The sequence below is a fragment of the Syngnathus typhle genome, linkage group LG5 (assembly GCF_033458585.1).
Source record: "Syngnathus typhle isolate RoL2023-S1 ecotype Sweden linkage group LG5, RoL_Styp_1.0, whole genome shotgun sequence".
NCBI classification, from domain to species: domain Eukaryota; kingdom Metazoa; phylum Chordata; class Actinopteri; order Syngnathiformes; family Syngnathidae; genus Syngnathus; species Syngnathus typhle.
In genome coordinates this window covers 19,201,780-19,217,967 of record NC_083742.1, presented here as the reverse complement: position 1 = coordinate 19,217,967, position 16,188 = coordinate 19,201,780, and the positions used below count along the sequence as shown (strand labels likewise).

The window sequence follows — 16,188 nt, the reverse complement described above, 5'->3', positions numbered from 1 at the left end:
AGCTCCCTGCTGCGGCCTCGGTGGCCAGAGCCCCAAGGACGGACCACCGGGGCTTTATGTGTCAGCATCCTTATTTGGGAATCACAGTAGGACGCCTCCCATAATAAGGCTGTCTGAGCGAGCAGTGGGCCGAAACTGACAGAGAGGAGCGCGGCTGTCACAGGGCCTAGCGGGCCGCGTCGTATTCAAACACCTCCGCTTGTAATATGATTGCGCAAGGTTGGCTACTCAGCAGGACCCCACAAAGGTGCCAAAAGCCAAACATGGTTTTTGTAGCCACTTTTAGTCTTCCAATATCCTATCCAATGGAACTCAGCCATAACACGCATGTGCGCCGTTGTGGGAGTGAACACGAGCAGCTTCAATTTGGAAGGTTGGACTTTATTTGAGTGTATCCATCAAATATTAGGGATGCACCGAAAATCCGGCCACCGAAAACCTTCGGCCGAAAATGACCCAAAAGTGCATTTTCGGTTTTTGGCCCAAAGACCTAAATCACCGAAACAACACGGCCGAAACTTGTGATGACGTGAGCAAACAGCGCAGCCAGCACGCGGGAAAACGGGATAAGAGCCAGCATGGCTGCGGTGAGGACTGATTTCACTATCTTAGAGAAAGACCCACGGATAGCGATTTGCAAAACATGCAATGCTGAAAATAAATGCTATATAAATAAAATATAAATATATAAATAAATATAAATAATATAATATAAGATAATAATATTAATATTATAAAGATAATATTAATATAATATAATATATAATATAAATAAATCCATAAATGCTGTGGTTCTAATAACTGACAATCATTTCTTTCGGTGTTTTCGGTTTTCGGCCTTGGTTTCCTCATTTTTGTTTTTCGGTTTCGGCCAAGAATTTTTATTTCGGTGCATCCCTATCAAATATACACCAAAACCTTGGGTTATCAATTTATTTGCAGTACGGCTTGCATCTGTGAAGGAATTTATATCGTACGTAATGCACCTTGACCTTTTATTGTGCATGATGGGATAAAATTCACTGGCCTTTTGAGGTTCTTCTGCCTCATTGAACGACACCGTGGCTAAACCTGCCCCAGAAATCACCTGTAAAGTGTTTGCGTCACACGCCCATTTGCCCAATGTGCTGGATATATAAAAGCTAGCGGGTAAGAGCGGGGCTTCACACCAAAGTCCCGGTGGTCCGATTTACACATCCAAAAGGCAGAATGGGAGAAAGCAAAAAAAAATAGTGAGACGCTATAGCCGGAGCGAAATTAAATCAGTGGCCAAATTATTGCACGATTGCCCATTCCCCAAAGACTTGGGTATCATTTGGTTGAAAGTGTCTCATAATTGGTTTTCGGCCATGTCAGACACTCTCAATTCCCTTACTAATGGCTGTGTTAGGAACAACCGGGCCTCCTGGGTCAGAGCAGGACAGAAAATCAGCAGACGGCAAAAAAAAGCACACCCGCCTCCCTTTCTCCCCCCTCGGATAAACGGGAGCGAAAAGAGGGATGCGGGGATGGAGAGCGACGCCAAGGAGGAGAGTGTGTTGTGAGCTAAGAGGAAATGAAGTGGCAATAAGTGCAGCCAAAGGGGAAATGCTCTTCATCGTGAGTTTAATACATCAGTCTGGGGATTTGGCGGCCCGCCACACAGCAATTGTTTACCTTTTTGCTCACCGGTTGCATCTGCTCTGTTTTGTAAACGGCATTAAACTATTCGCCCGTAAACACCGGAATCAATAACAACTGCTCGGGGGATTCCCTTCTTCCCTGCTTCTCTCCTTCCCTCCGTCTTTCCGCCACCTGCCTCACACTCTCTCTCTCTCCATTCCGTCTGTGCTCGCTGCCAGTCAAGAGCAGTTTGTGTGTTTGTGTGATAGTGTGTGCCCGTGGTGCATGCTATGGAGCTAGCAACGGAAACCCACAGGAGAAGCAGACGGGAGGAAGACTGATGGCTGGCCAAAAATACCTGCTCTGTTTGTTTGTTTGTTCCGTTTGCGTTACACCGTCGTCATTGTTAAAAGCTACAAAGCGCACACACGCTCTCACCTCAGCACATACTGACGATTAGACGTCAGCTTCCGTCGTGATCTATCGGATAATATGAGCTAACATTGATTTTTGTCTGGAAGGACATCATCACATGGTACGGATGATCTGTTTTATTTCAAGATATTTTTTTTTTTGCCGGCTTTCAGCACCGGCCGTCCCTCATCGATTGTTGCCGCCCTGACCTTTGGCTGAACCCTCCGTGCCCCGAATCGTTGGGCGACTCGCCGTGTCGTATGACACACCTGGGTGCTTTTAAGCACACCCTCTCCATCAAGCTGCTTTGAGAGCTTCCATTTGCCCTCACTGTTGTGACAAAGGTATAATGAGCTTTAGATGGCGCTGTACGAGACGGCTATGGCTGTAGGGCGATTTGGCTGGCAAGACAACAATAAATACTGATACAGCTGGAGGAGAGGAGGGAGGGGAAAGGGGGCCTTGTTCAACATCAAGGTCATGGCCAAGTGGAGTATTATGTGAGGATGCTAAATGGACGCCAACCAAAATGATGCCCTAGAAAAGGTGATGACCAGCAGTGGTGGTTGAAAAAGACGCGACGCTCTGATTAGCGGTCGGGCTTGGGACGTCATTTCGGAGAATCCGACCGCTCGATCCGCAACGTGTCCCCGCCTCATCCATTTTGGAGCGTTTACACCGAAGCTCCGAGGCGTCGCGTCGGTGTCTTCGCAAATAGACACGAGATGGCGCCTCGTGAGTGTCAGCCGGGGTCACCCGGCATTGTCCCACCGGACCCCATTACGGAAGAGTTGCCGAGCGGCGGGCTCATGCAGTTTAATTGCACGTACGCACCAAATAATCTTCCCGGTATTCACGCGCCATTTCGTACATGCCTGCACACACACGTGCGCATAAATAGATATGTACGCTAACAATTTGCAGAAACGGCAACAATCTCGAGGTCAGGTCACATTCCATGGCGGCCACAGTCTGGTTCCAGTATGGCAATTATAATCCAAGAGTGACATGTGCAAATGTGTGCCAAAGTGTCCTCTCTAAATGAAGTTATTCAAAATGACCAGCTTTACACAGTGTGCCCACAAACATAATCTCATAATCACCCAGACATGGAGAGCGGGGTCAAACCTCAAACGTGATTAAGAGACCATTCCCTGGGGACGCTGTGTTGTCAGATTTTGTACAACAATATGGCAAAATGACATTAAAATCCAGGGGCTACGATGTCACAATTATCGCCCCCTTCCTCTCAATCATCACAGCATGTTTGCGAGTCGAGGCGAACGCCGAGCTCCTCCAGTCCCACATGCCTTTGCAACGGAGCTCATTTAGGCAAACACAAAGTATTTGTGCATGTGTCGGGAGTATGGCAACACATTTCCCCGCCACCCATTCTCCCCGCTTAATGCGGAACATCCCCCGGGTGATGTGTTTGGCAGCCTCCGAAATGGGAAATCCATATTTGCCAAAAGGGGTCATTTTCGGGTTAGGGGGGAAAAAAAAGTTTTGTACCGAGAGAGATGGATGCGCACGTGTGACTTGGAGGGGGTGCGGAGTTTTGCATATTCTCACTGTCTCTTTGTTTACGCGGTGCATTGGGAAAACATGAATGGGTCGATATTTATAAGAGGTGTCGTGCTAGGCGAGGCTGCGGGTTGTGGGTGTTTTCTGATGAGCGCATGTCAGAAACCTACTTTCATGAAATTGTTTATTCTTGACTGAACTGTAAACTTTAGCGCGGCTCTCAACTTCTCCGTATCTGTGTCACTCACATTTCGTTCTCTCCGCAGCGCCCATGGAAGTTCCGGCGAAAAGTCGGAGTTTCAGTCTGACCGCCCACCAGTTGAAGGCCTTAACCCGGCTGGCCTGCTCGCTGCTGGCCTATGAGAGCGACGTCAAAGAGATGGTCAACAACGTGATTTTCCTTAATTGCACTGGGGAGGCTCCCAGTGTCAAAGGTAACGTTGCATATCGTTTAGGATAAGAGGAAAAGTCTGCATATTGAGGAAGGAAATGTGGTGAACTGGTTCAATGTCAGCCACTGATCACAAGTGTGGAAATGCCGCCATTTTATAAAAACATTTCTGTTGCACGTAGCCATGACGATAAAGACCTCCCCCCATTTTCAGACTAAAATGGTTCCCCGCTCCCCTCTGCTAGCAGTTTTAGCTCAATAGTGTTCCTCAAAACATTTGACATTTAATTTAAAGTGGCAGCACAATAGGACCCATATCCACCTGCCCACGAAAAAGAAAATGAAATAACTCGTAATGTTTCGATTCTAATTATCTGCATTTAATGAGTTAATATTGATACCAACAATATATTTTCAATTCAAAAGTTAATCCTACATTTTGAAAAGAAGTCAGTCATAAAAAAAACAGTGTTCCTCAAAACATTTGACATTTAATTTAAAGTGGCAGCACAATAGGACCCATATCCACCTGCCAACGAAAAAGAAAATGAAATAACTCGTAATGTTGCGATTCTAATTATCTGCATTTAATGACTTAATATTGATACCAACAATATATTTTCAATTCAAAAGTTAATCCTACATTTTGAAAAAGAAGTCAGTCATAAAAAAAAACATTTTTCTTCCCCCTCCAAATAATATCTTTCTCATTTGTCCGGCTCATTACAACCAGCATGAATGAACATGATCGGACCCCTACAGAATCGGAGCAGAACATTATCGACCACAATAAGACTCGGTTCTTTTTATTTATAGCCGTATAAGTGTAAAACGACTCTCCCTATTATTGACATTAAAGCTGGAGCAAGTTTATTCATCAGCCTTGGCAGAGGTCCGGGCTCTACCGAGTGCCGTTCTAGCTGTCGAGAAAGAATTTACTTTCGCTTCAACTTTCCCCTTTATTATCCTTCCTCAGTTGATCATAGGAATAACGGAGAGCTTTTTGGTGCGTGTCATAATTTCCATAAAGGTTACATTTATAAAAACAAGACTTGCAGAAAGGCTCAATTTACTGAGAGGTAAACAGCCTTTAAAGGCCAGTTATCCAAGTCATTAATTCCAGGCAATCAAATGGCTTAATTACCAGAAATTCATTAAACGGGCTTAAAGGTCAAAAAGTGATGTGCTGGCTGCTTCCTCCTTCTTCCGTTCCGTGCACTCGTGTTCGCTTAAATTGCCTCGCCTGGGGTCTCACTCTTTTGCCTACTGATTAGGATACTCTGGCCTTGATGTGCATGCTTTTTAATTGCAACCCAACCCAGCATCTTGTACTCTTGTCTCACCCCCACCCCCCCCCCCCCCCCTCCCATCCCCATAATATCCCCTCCCGGAATTACCCCTTCCAGACTGCAGTTTATGCCATCTGGGTTGAATTGGTTTCTAAACCCCGAAAATTAGACTTGTAACGGCATCACCATTAGCCTTTACCACCTGTCCCCCACCCCCTCCCCTCCTCCTCCTGTTCACTGATACTCTCTGGTTACCACATCTTATTTTGACTAGTAGGTCAACAGCAGAGAATTTTGAAAATACAGAATTACAGTCGCTTTCATGTTCCACCATGGGAATAAGTCATAATGATCATGCAGTAGATCATTAGTAGGGCACAGACTTTTTTATCCTATGGACTCTGACTTTTTTTTTTTCATTTTTATTCCATATAGGCATCTTGAAAAAGGCTAAAGAGGAGTCAGATATGACAGGATTAAGCAGGACATTCACAACACCGACAATTCACACATCAGAGGTGAGCTACGTTCTCCTTAGAACCTAAAACGACTCATCACTAAAACTACTCGGAAGCGGGAGGATGGCAGATTGATCTATTTTGCTCTTTTGAAGGTTCTGGAGTTTGATTGGAGGTCAGCCTTTAGCGGACTGGTCCCTCATATGGCTCACTGTGTCAAAGTGGTGCTGGATGATGTTTGTAGCAAGAGTCTTCAGCAGGAGGAAGCCCTTCATTCCTTGCCTCACTACTCAGTCCCGCTGGAAAGTTTAAGTGGACGCAGGAGCAACCACGACGGCGACATAAATGTCACCGATGACGACTACTCACCGAGAGACACTCCGAGCGTGGTAGCTAAGGTATGCCAGAAAAATTGGAACGGCTCTCGTTGCGCGTGTCAAAATTTGTCCGGGCAACTTCATTACATGTAGGTCAACGTTTTATAGATTCGAGATGTTCAGGACAAAGGTTGTACATGCATGCATTTGCATTCCAAAACACAGACGGACGGGACCGGTCTGGTTGCGATGGTAAACCGGTTCATAAATAATGAATTTATAATTAATAAACATTTCAAGGCTCAAACCATGCAAATCACCTTGAGTTTTGGAATTATTATAACATTCACTGTATTTTTGCAAAAAGGACTCCGCCCCCAAAAAATAATCTCACTTTTCTTTGGAGAGTTTGGGCCTCTTTAGAACAAATTCATAATCTGACTTCTTTTCTTTGTGGCTCCTTGGAATTTGCCTGCTAATAGCAAAAGGAAGCACATTAGGTCATATTTAATTCCCTGCAATAAAAGAGAGTATTGCGTGATAGCTAAAAAAAAAAAGAAAAAAGGAAGATATGTCTTCATTTGGCAAATAGTTGTTTCAAACATTTCCTTTTTTCTCAGTGAATAGCAGGATTTTATTTTTTATTGAGGATCCCTTGATCCATTTCAATAATATATTGTAAACCTAAGTGAAAAAAGACCCGACTAATCCGTTCTACCTCCTTTGTTTACATGCACTTAATTGTTTTTGTAACGCCAGGCTGAAAAGTAGATGGTCACATTCTTTCATTTGTGACTTTGACGTTCCATCTCTTCAACTCAAGCGTCCTTGCAGTGAGTGCAATTGTAAAAGTGCTTTTAAGTACACCCGAAGATAGCAATCTCCTCGAAATGCAGCTTTTTATCTTCTTTTTTCCTTTGCTCCCCCAAATTTTTGTAGTTTAAGTGTCATTGCCTTCCCTTTCCCTTCAGTTTTGTATTCCAGTGGTGGACGAGCTGGATGCCTTGCTACCGCTAGCAACCGCCTGCAAGGACAGCTCTCTCCTGGAGGTTCCATCAAGCTTCGTGGAGGCCTGCAGCCGGGCAGCGTTAGCCGTGCTGGAACGTTTAGAGCGGAGAGCCCTGGAAGTCCCGTCCTCTCTCCCACTCAAGAACCTGCCTGCTCTGTTGGCCACTTGCATTTACGTACTCCATCGATTGGAACGCTACCACGCGCGGCTGAAGGACTCGACTTCTACTTTAGCCAAAGTGTAAGTGGGCGTGCATCTGCTGCGGGGTTTGAAAGAAAATGAGTGACAAGTGGTAATGACGGCCATATTGCGTCTACATCTGGTGACTTTTTATGCCTCATAATAGCCCCTTAACCTCCGCCCTCCATATATCCCCTCCAAAGGCATCATGCTTGCCCTCCACGCTCTTGTTTTTCCACCTCTGGCCCCGTACACCCCTCCTCCGACACTTGGCCTGTTCCCCTTCTGGGTCGTAAAATACTTTTCCTCTCCTCGCCAGTCGTTCCCTTTTTCCAAGCTTCCTGCACCCCCCCCCCCCTAGCCGTTAAACTCTCACCTCTTTCTGGAAAGTATCAAGGCAGGCAGATTTAAAGGAGACAATCTGTCCGAGTGAACTTTAAGAATAAATCGGGTTTTTCACGATTGTTCAAGTGCCGCAGTTTACACGAGTGTCTATTCCTTTCTACCCCAGCCACTTGAGTTTGCTGCCTGTCCAGAAGTACCAGCAAAGCGTTGAGGCCTTGAAGGACCAACTGAGCAGCTATTGTCTTCAAGTTTGTTCCACCTGTGTGCTTCAGGATGCCGAGAGCCACCACTGGGCTGACCCCAAACCGTTTTATGAGGTGAACTCAACACAGGAAAAATACACGATGCAAAAATGGTCATTTAAGAAACTGTAATTGAATGTTTGGAGATGAAAGTAAAGTGTGCAAAATAGTCAACAATTCTTAAAAAAGTACGTTCAAATACATTTGCGAGTAGTATACAAATTATTTAAGATTTATTTATTGTTTGGCCTCATTCGGAATCTGGCAAGTTCCAATTTAAAGGATGCTGCAAAAAAAAAAAGCGAAATAAAATTGCAAAATGTTTGAAGCTGAATTTATATTTACCGTAATTTTCGGACTATAAGTCGCACCGGAGTATAAGTTGCACCAGCCATAAAATGCCCCAAAAAGTGAAAAAAAACATATATATGCATATAAGTCGCTCCTGAGTATAAGTCGCCCCCCCCCCACCCAAACTATGAAAAAAACCGCGATTTATAGTCCGAAAATTACGGTACCCGTCTTACATTAAAACAGAAAAAAATGTTTTTTCTTTTGTAACTTTATGTTCCACTCTTTCTTTTATTCATATCAATGTTAAAAGTAAAGTCGTGTGTACGTTGCCGTGCGACTCGTAGGATTTTCGGAACCCTCTGGAGCTTTCCCGCGTCTTCTTTTCATTTTCCCGTTCATTCCCGGCTCCCCTTTTCTGAGCGAACCTCCTACTATGAACTTCCTGAGAACATCTGTGGCTTCCATGCTACCCCAGGGGCTCCGGGGGCTCAGCTGTCTGAAGTCTGCAGTCTACAGTGGGACTGTCTGGAAAGTAGCAAAAGGGCCCCTGTGACTTGGCCTCCTACCTTCATGCCCTCAAACCAACGGAGAGCTGGCTGGCCTCTTTGCTTCCATACGCTGCTTTTGCCTCTTTGTTCCCGGCCGGGTCAACGGTGTCGGGCAGACCTGCTGTGCGCAGGTGTGCGCTTTTGTTCAAGCACGCCTGCGCTTATTTGTGCAGATGAGGCCATGTGTGTGTGTGTGCGAAGATGGATGCATCAAATTTCTCTCTCCGTGCCTTGGCTCTTTCTCCAACTCCCACACTTTTTTCTCGTCCTAGAGAAAGTTATCGACATGTGGATGAATGATCGGCGAGAAAATATTTCATGTGATATATTAACAGCATGTGTACAGAAAAATACCAGGCGGGGGGGGGGGGTTGTAAGTGGAGCCAGAATGCAAAACTTCTACATCGACGTTCACATATGCTTTTGGATCCTGGCGTCTGGATTTGTTCTCTCAAGTCCACAGGCATAGGATGGCCGCTTAATCCCGGACGTTGAGTTCGGTCACGCTCCCATCAAACGCAGATCCCTAAATGGGAGGGAAAAAAAAGAGACGACGTCAAATATGAGATGGATGAAGTGAGCAAGGTACTAACGTGAGGAGCGCTTTGGACACTTTGTCAGGAGGGTGAGCCATGTGTGATACAATGGCTTATTGTTGGACCATAAAGATGAGGAGTCTCCTCTTTGGCCTTGCTCTCAGAGAAGGTTTCAACACCCCCCTTCCAACACATGAGTGTAATGTGTTCTCCAGTTCTGGACTAAAGCCCCAATGGGACAAGAAACCAGGTGGCCCCACCACTGAGACGTTCAACTTTCTTCTGCTTTCTCTCACTCTTCCTTTTTGTTTTTTTTGTGTGTGTCACTCACTGTCCGTGAAGATTTTGACAACATAGCTTCATCTCGTAACCTCCTTTTACCTCCCACAGGGTGAACGCTGTTCCTTCTCAGTGCAGATGTGGTTCTACTTCCTGTGTGGTCTCCGTAGTGATCTGTGGGCCGTCCTCCCGCCGCAGTTAGCCAAAGAGTTGCTGGGACAGGTTCTGTCGGAAACACTACAGGTGCTGGTGAAGAGATACGCCAGGGCCCGACCTTCGTATAAGAGACACCTGCAGATAAGGTACTTCCAGACAGAATGATATATCTGGACCGTCCTTCACACATTCCTTTCCTCGTGTACAAGATGTGACATCACAGCAGTGCTGCTGTTCGTGGAGCATCTATTGTGGAGCGTGTGCAAAAGTCCCGAGTCCTTGCTCCGCCGCGACCCGTCATCGGCGGTCACCATAATAGCGGGTGGATCCGACTGGCCCTACCAGATCCATAGCTTGTGCGAACAGCTCCTGACGGTCCTCGTCATCGGCACGGCGCCGCTGACGTTGTTGCACAGGTTTGCGCGTCGCTAAACGTTAGCTGTCGAAACGATGTTGTTAATGTTCGAACTCTGTCTTTTCCAGAACATTTACGGATAACGATGAGTCGCAGCAGTCGAACAAGCCTGTGCTCCATTGGCTGAATGCTCTGGAACCAAACATCTACACAGAACAAGTCATACAGTATGTATTGGATGCAACGCCGTGATCAATCGTAATCCAACAAGAACAATTCACGAGCCCGCTTTCTTGTATGTGTACATGTGATCATACCTACACGTGTGTCTGGTTACTTGTGTGACCTCCGAGGTGCAGTCAATCACTCACCCTTGACTCCCCCCCTCCCCCCTCCTCCCCTGTAATCTCCCTCACAGCCAGAGGTGATGTCACTGCTCGCTGATGGCGCACAAATCAAACGAACCCCCGCACTTGTGCTCCAATGTACTGGCGAGCGGGAATTAGTTTACTTTTACGACCTCTTTATTTTTTTTTGCTCCCACCTCTTTGCTTTGCATGCAACAGCGCCAGTGGGGCCTGGTGGTGGCTCGAAGCCAGACCTACAACATACTGGATCGGGACTCGGAGGCCAAATATTACCTTAGCCCATAAAATAAAGAAAAACACTGTAATGATTATTAAATGAAACGATAATAAAATCACAAAGCGCATGAACAAACCATCCAGACCGACATGCTTTAAACAAAGTGCGGTAGTGAAAGTTTAATTCTTTTTTGGACCGCACTCGAAACTCAAAACACAAATTCTTTCCAGCCTCATCAAAACAACCTAACAAAAAACTTAGTTAAATCGCACTCTAAAATACTGTTCTTTAAAAAAAAAAAAAGCATCACAATAATAGGATTAAATACAAAATATTAAACATTTTTGTATTATGATTAATTCAAAGTCAAAGTCTGCTTTATTGTCAATCCCTTCATATGTCAAGACACACAAAGAAACCAAAATTCCGTTTCCTCTATCCCACGGTGACGAGACATAGTACACGATAGACATACAAGTAGACGACACAAAACAAAAACAAGAAAGCACAAACAATAAATAAATAATATGAGTGATGAATAAATAATAAACAAATAACACAATAAATAAGAGGAGCAAAACTGAGCCATTTCGTTGCGATGCCTCTCAGAAATGTGCGAGTGGCCAGTACGATAGGGTCATGCAGACACAAGTAAAAGGAACTTCACAAATACTTTGACTCAACACTTTCAGTCATCCAAGGTGTTTTTTCATCAAGGATAAAAAACAAAATATTGATATAGTGTCTGTCTACTTGTTTTGCTGCACAGCTAGTGTTCCAATGTCTTGCTAACTTTGGCAACACCTCCTGTCCATCTGTCCGTCTCTCTCATTCACTCTAAGCCTGTGCGTGTGCATGTGGTTCCACAATCCGACTAGATTTATCAGTGCGGTTAAAAGAGGATTTCTTCTGGCTTTGCGGCCGCACCGACATCATAAATTGCTCTGTCAGACGGAGGCATAGTTTGCCTCCGTCAAGCAGCGGGGTAGCTTTCCCCCTCTCAAATAGAATGCTTAATTTCTGTGTAGACGTCCCCCCGTGAAGCCTCCCCGCCTCCTTGCGCCTCAGACAAACTCCGTCCATGCCTTCCATTAGGTTTTATTGAGATGTATAAAGTAGCATGCCGGCGCGCGCACATTCACACACGTGTCCTCGCACTAGCACGCATACACACACACGCATGCACGTTTGCACACGCCGAGGATACGGCTCATTACCCACAGCTGGCTGCAGCCTCTTGGTTATACAAAAGATGTAGGAGGGGGGGGGGGGTGTATATTCATGTATTTGGCTGTCTCCCAAATGTTAATTTGCTTTTAGCCGGCCACGATTAGAGCTAATTCCTTCCCGGTGCACATTGTGAATACGAGCGAGAGTGAAGACATTTGCTGAGTCGACAGAGGGACACTGAAGGATGTTAACCTTGTTGCGGGGATTTCAATCACAGCGGTGCCTTGAAAGTTGAAAGCAATTGGGTTCAGAACTTTGGGTGCAACTTTTTCTCGGAGAAAATAATGGGAATCTATCACGTATTATAAAAAAAAATAAAAAATAGTTCATGATTTAAAGTTAATGAATAGTGTTACTTTAAAATATCACAAAAGTAAAAAGCCTTCCAGTCAATTACTTAAGGTAGTAGAAAAAAAAAAATGGAATAATTGAGCGACCTATAAATTGGTCATTCAAGCACGTCTTCTATTGTAACTCGGAGGGATCTAATTTCACATACAATGGCCGCCTGGTCTATATGAAGCTATGAAACGACATTCTTCCATTCAAGCACATATTTGATTTGTGTCTGTCTCATCCACCATATTGAAGCATATTCCCTCCTTTGTTGTCTCTTACCTGACACTGCAGAACTGTCAACTTGTTTTTCCATCCCTCCGCTCTCAGAGACGGCCTTGTGGGCCAGGAAGCCTCTGAATGTCAGCTCCGGCTGCTGACCTCTGACCCCGGAAGCAATCCCAGGTTGCTGCTGCGAATGCTACTTCACAGAGACTGTCACCTGCCCCGTACGCTCCTGCAAAACTCTTGTAAGTCATGTCCGACGTGACCTTTTACAGATATTGCTGTGCACACAAAACTTTTGAAACAATATGCTTTAAAATAAGATTTAAGATTCTTTCATCTCCCCCGCCTCCATATTCATTTTTCTCAACAGAATATAAATTATTTGGTGCATGTTACCTAACTCCGTAACGAAGCTCTTAACTTTTACCGACATGAAACGATCTCCCTCTCATTTTATTAGGTCATCATTATCATCATCATCATCATCATCATCCTCACCTCGGTCATCAGCGCCACTAAATCAATAGAGTGCAGTAATAAACACTCAACAGACCCAAGCAGTGCACATATGCTGACCTTTAAAGATTTTGCATTCCTCCTCCTCTCCCTTTGTACCGGCAACAGTCTAACCTTTAAAGACTGTTGTGCGCTCGCACATTAATTCCCATTATCGCGACCTCATTAATAACAACTCTCGCCGCGCCGTTCTCCGGGCCGACCGGAGAGTTCTGGCTCCGAGGCGCCGGGACGCCTCGGCGCCGTATATCAACGCGAGAAGCGCTGACTCTTGCATGTTATCGCAGTGACGGGCTAATTAAGCGAGAAGCGGGAAGACGGCGCCTTGACTGAAAGCTTGCACTCTCGTAAGCATCTGCCGTAGCTTTGTGTGGGGATACAAATTGGAGACAAATCAGCAGAAGGTGTCATCCAAGTGTTAGGTCAACACACCCTGTCAGCTTCTTCATTGTGTGCTCTCTTGACACTTGTATTCAGTTTGTTTCTTGAAAAGTCCAATTTATTTTTTTTGTATGGGGGACACATGTTTGAGTAACTGCTTGTATTCATGCTATTCATTTTTTCCGTTACTGCAATTCGCAATAAGCACTGCTTTTACCTGCTTCAAGACGGAATAGGAAACTCCCCGGTGACAAGTCGAATAAATAAAATAAAATGAAATAACTTCATTTAAAATGTAATAAAATAAAATGAAATAACTTTTGTATTTAAAAAATAATTTAAAGTGTAATTAAATCAAATAAATATAATACAATACAATTAAATTAAAACTTTCCCCCGAAAATGATCTGCTGTGCCATCATCAGAGAACCCGCTTTGTTCTCAACTAAAATAAAATGAAATAACTTAATTTAAAATGTAATCAAATAAATAAAATAAAATGAAATAACTTTTGTATTTAAAAAATAATTTAAAGTGTAATTAAATCAAATAAATATAATACAATACAATTAAATCAAAACTTTCCCCCGAAAATGATCTGCTGTGCCATCATCAGAGAACCCGCTTTGTTCTCAACCCCGTTTCCACGGACCGTCACGGTCACAAGACTGATACCCGGAACGTTTTCTCCTTGAGGACCAATTACCAGACAGGACACAGAACAAGATAGTGGCACAAACCACCTCATAGACTGATTATAGGTCGGCTCGGTTCAACACTTAAGAAGTGTGCTCGATGTATGATTGTGCAAGAGAGGGGAACGAGTGAGTGACATCGCAGAGAAGAAATCGTTTCTCATTTGGATCTTTCGTGGTGATGAGCATGCACGGGACCAAAAGTGTTACATTTTCGTCAAAATCATTTCAAATTCGTCCAAAGTACCGTATTTTCCGGACTATAAGGCGCACCGGACTATAAGGCGCACCTTCAATGAATGGCCCATTTTAAAACTTTGTCCTTATATAAGGCGCACCGGACTATAAGGCGCACCATGAATGCATCATGTCAGATTTTTAATCCATATCAAATCATTCTCCATTTTATCTTTTTTATTTCAACTTCAGACGTAACAAATGACTTTATAATCACAAAATAATAATCCATAGTCTTTTTGATTCATGATTCATAGTCTTCAGCGGGCCACTTATGATTGATTTCATGACACAATGCTTCGGGCCAGTTTCAATTTAGGAATTTGGTCCATATATAAGGCGTACCGGACTATAAGGCGCACTGTCGACTTTTGAGAAAATTTTAGTTTTTTAGGTGCGCCTTATAGTCCGGAAAATACGGTAAGCCACATTACGTGTTCACCGTAACCATAGCAACATTGTTTGGTGTCAACCACCACGCACTCCAGCTCACCCTTGACCCTAATAAGGACCCGTGTGATAGAAATGAATGGCCGCCTATCATTTGAAATCAAAACTTCACCAGTATTCAACTAATTGCAGCGCTTTACTTTTTGATGTGCAATCTCCCGACGGCAGCTATTCAAATAGCTGTCAACTCTGACAGACCGCTGGATATCTGCCACCTCTGGAGCAACGGGCCTCTGCTCAGCAACCCCTGTCAACTTAGCACACACACACACACACGATATCGGCAGCGCGTATAGACATGGACACACACCTCCGTCAGCCTGGTGCTTCGACAGCTAGCCCAGAAGGACACCCTGTCAAAACCTCTTCCCTTTCACTTCCCGTCTCCATGTGCTGTATATCCCACAGCCGGGGGGCTTTGAAATCTGCTTCTCTTTTTTTTTTTGTACCCACACAACCATCGAACACAGATGTGAGTTTTTCCCCTTCCCTTTCTAATCCACGCTACCTTTTGTTCGTCCATTCTGTTAACACATGTCGGAGTGAGCCTTGACATTTTGCAATGTTTTTTATTGTCTCGTGGAAGGAAAACAAAATTGAAATGATCTGGATGATGTGTAGCGATAAACCCCCTGCTACAATGAGCTGTTTTTTTTCTGGATATTTTTCCTTTAAAAATATGAATTGAATAAAACAAACGGTCGTTTTTATCGTTGTCATTTTTAATCGTCGTCATCTATGCTATGTTTACGTTGTGTTTGAACTACAAAATGTGTTTAATATTTTCTTTGGTTGCCTGTTAATTACCAACAGTATAAAACAATTTCATTTGTATTTTATATTGTATCTTAGAGTCTTTATATCGTCTTTCCAGAATAAAAAAAAAAAGAGAATAATGTCTTTGAGTCAATTGATTTTCAATGGATTATTAATCTCCCTTTATTTTCTCCTCTCCTTATTCACTTTTCAGATTTTTGCCAGGAAAGCCAACCAGAAATACCCACAGAGGAACGCAAAGCCGGCGATGCCTTTGTCGTTGCGCTTTTCAACACTTGTACCTGGCTGAGTGACACCCCCAAGGCCTTAACTCACATCCTTCAACCCTACCTGGAGACTTTGCATGTATGGCAACATCTCTACACTCTGGCAGGTAAAGTAGCCTCCAGCCATTGAATCAAATGAATGACTTTCTTCCACAAGGTCTTGTCTTTATTATCGCCATGTGAATGCTTCTATATGTCATTTCCAAAGGCTCCCGCTGTAGTTCTGCGCTCTCCGTCAAAGCTGCATTTTACTCCCCAGCCCGTATAAAAAGACACCGAAGGCCGAGACTTGACCGCCTCATTTTAAATGTCAAACACTTTAAAGCTTTGCTGTCTGTTAGGAATATTTAGATATTATGTATGTGCCATTGTCAAGATAGAAAATGATTTTTAATCTGAAGTATATTATATATCATAAATATACGCTACCGTTCAAAAGTTTGGGGTCACAAAATTGTTTGGGTGACCCCAAACTTTTGAACGGTAGTGTAAATATTATTATAATAAAATATTATGAATTAAATATTATAAATGATATCTTATATTTG

The 16,188-nt window shown here is 43.9% G+C and overlaps 1 protein-coding gene across 4 annotated transcripts in view; it reads left to right on the top strand.

The window, feature by feature from the left end:
- Nucleotides 1–16,188, top strand: part of kiaa0825 (KIAA0825 ortholog) — an 89,095-nt gene that overhangs the window by 17,131 nt on the left and 55,776 nt on the right. For all 4 annotated transcript variants that reach the window (XR_009714368.1, XM_061277751.1, XM_061277753.1 and 1 more), the window contains 10 exons: nt 3,807–3,974; nt 5,656–5,738; nt 5,834–6,076; nt 6,967–7,244; nt 7,696–7,846; nt 9,540–9,730; nt 9,794–10,000; nt 10,068–10,166; nt 12,421–12,560; nt 15,568–15,747. Coding sequence is in view for 3 of the 4 variants with exons in the window: in XM_061277751.1 (XP_061133735.1) it covers nt 3,807–3,974; nt 5,656–5,738; nt 5,834–6,076; nt 6,967–7,244; nt 7,696–7,846; nt 9,540–9,730; nt 9,794–10,000; nt 10,068–10,166; nt 12,421–12,560; nt 15,568–15,747 (1,740 nt within the window). In the remaining variant the exon portion in view is untranslated. The remainder of the gene's footprint in view (nt 1–3,806; nt 3,975–5,655; nt 5,739–5,833; nt 6,077–6,966; nt 7,245–7,695; nt 7,847–9,539; nt 9,731–9,793; nt 10,001–10,067; nt 10,167–12,420; nt 12,561–15,567; nt 15,748–16,188) is intronic.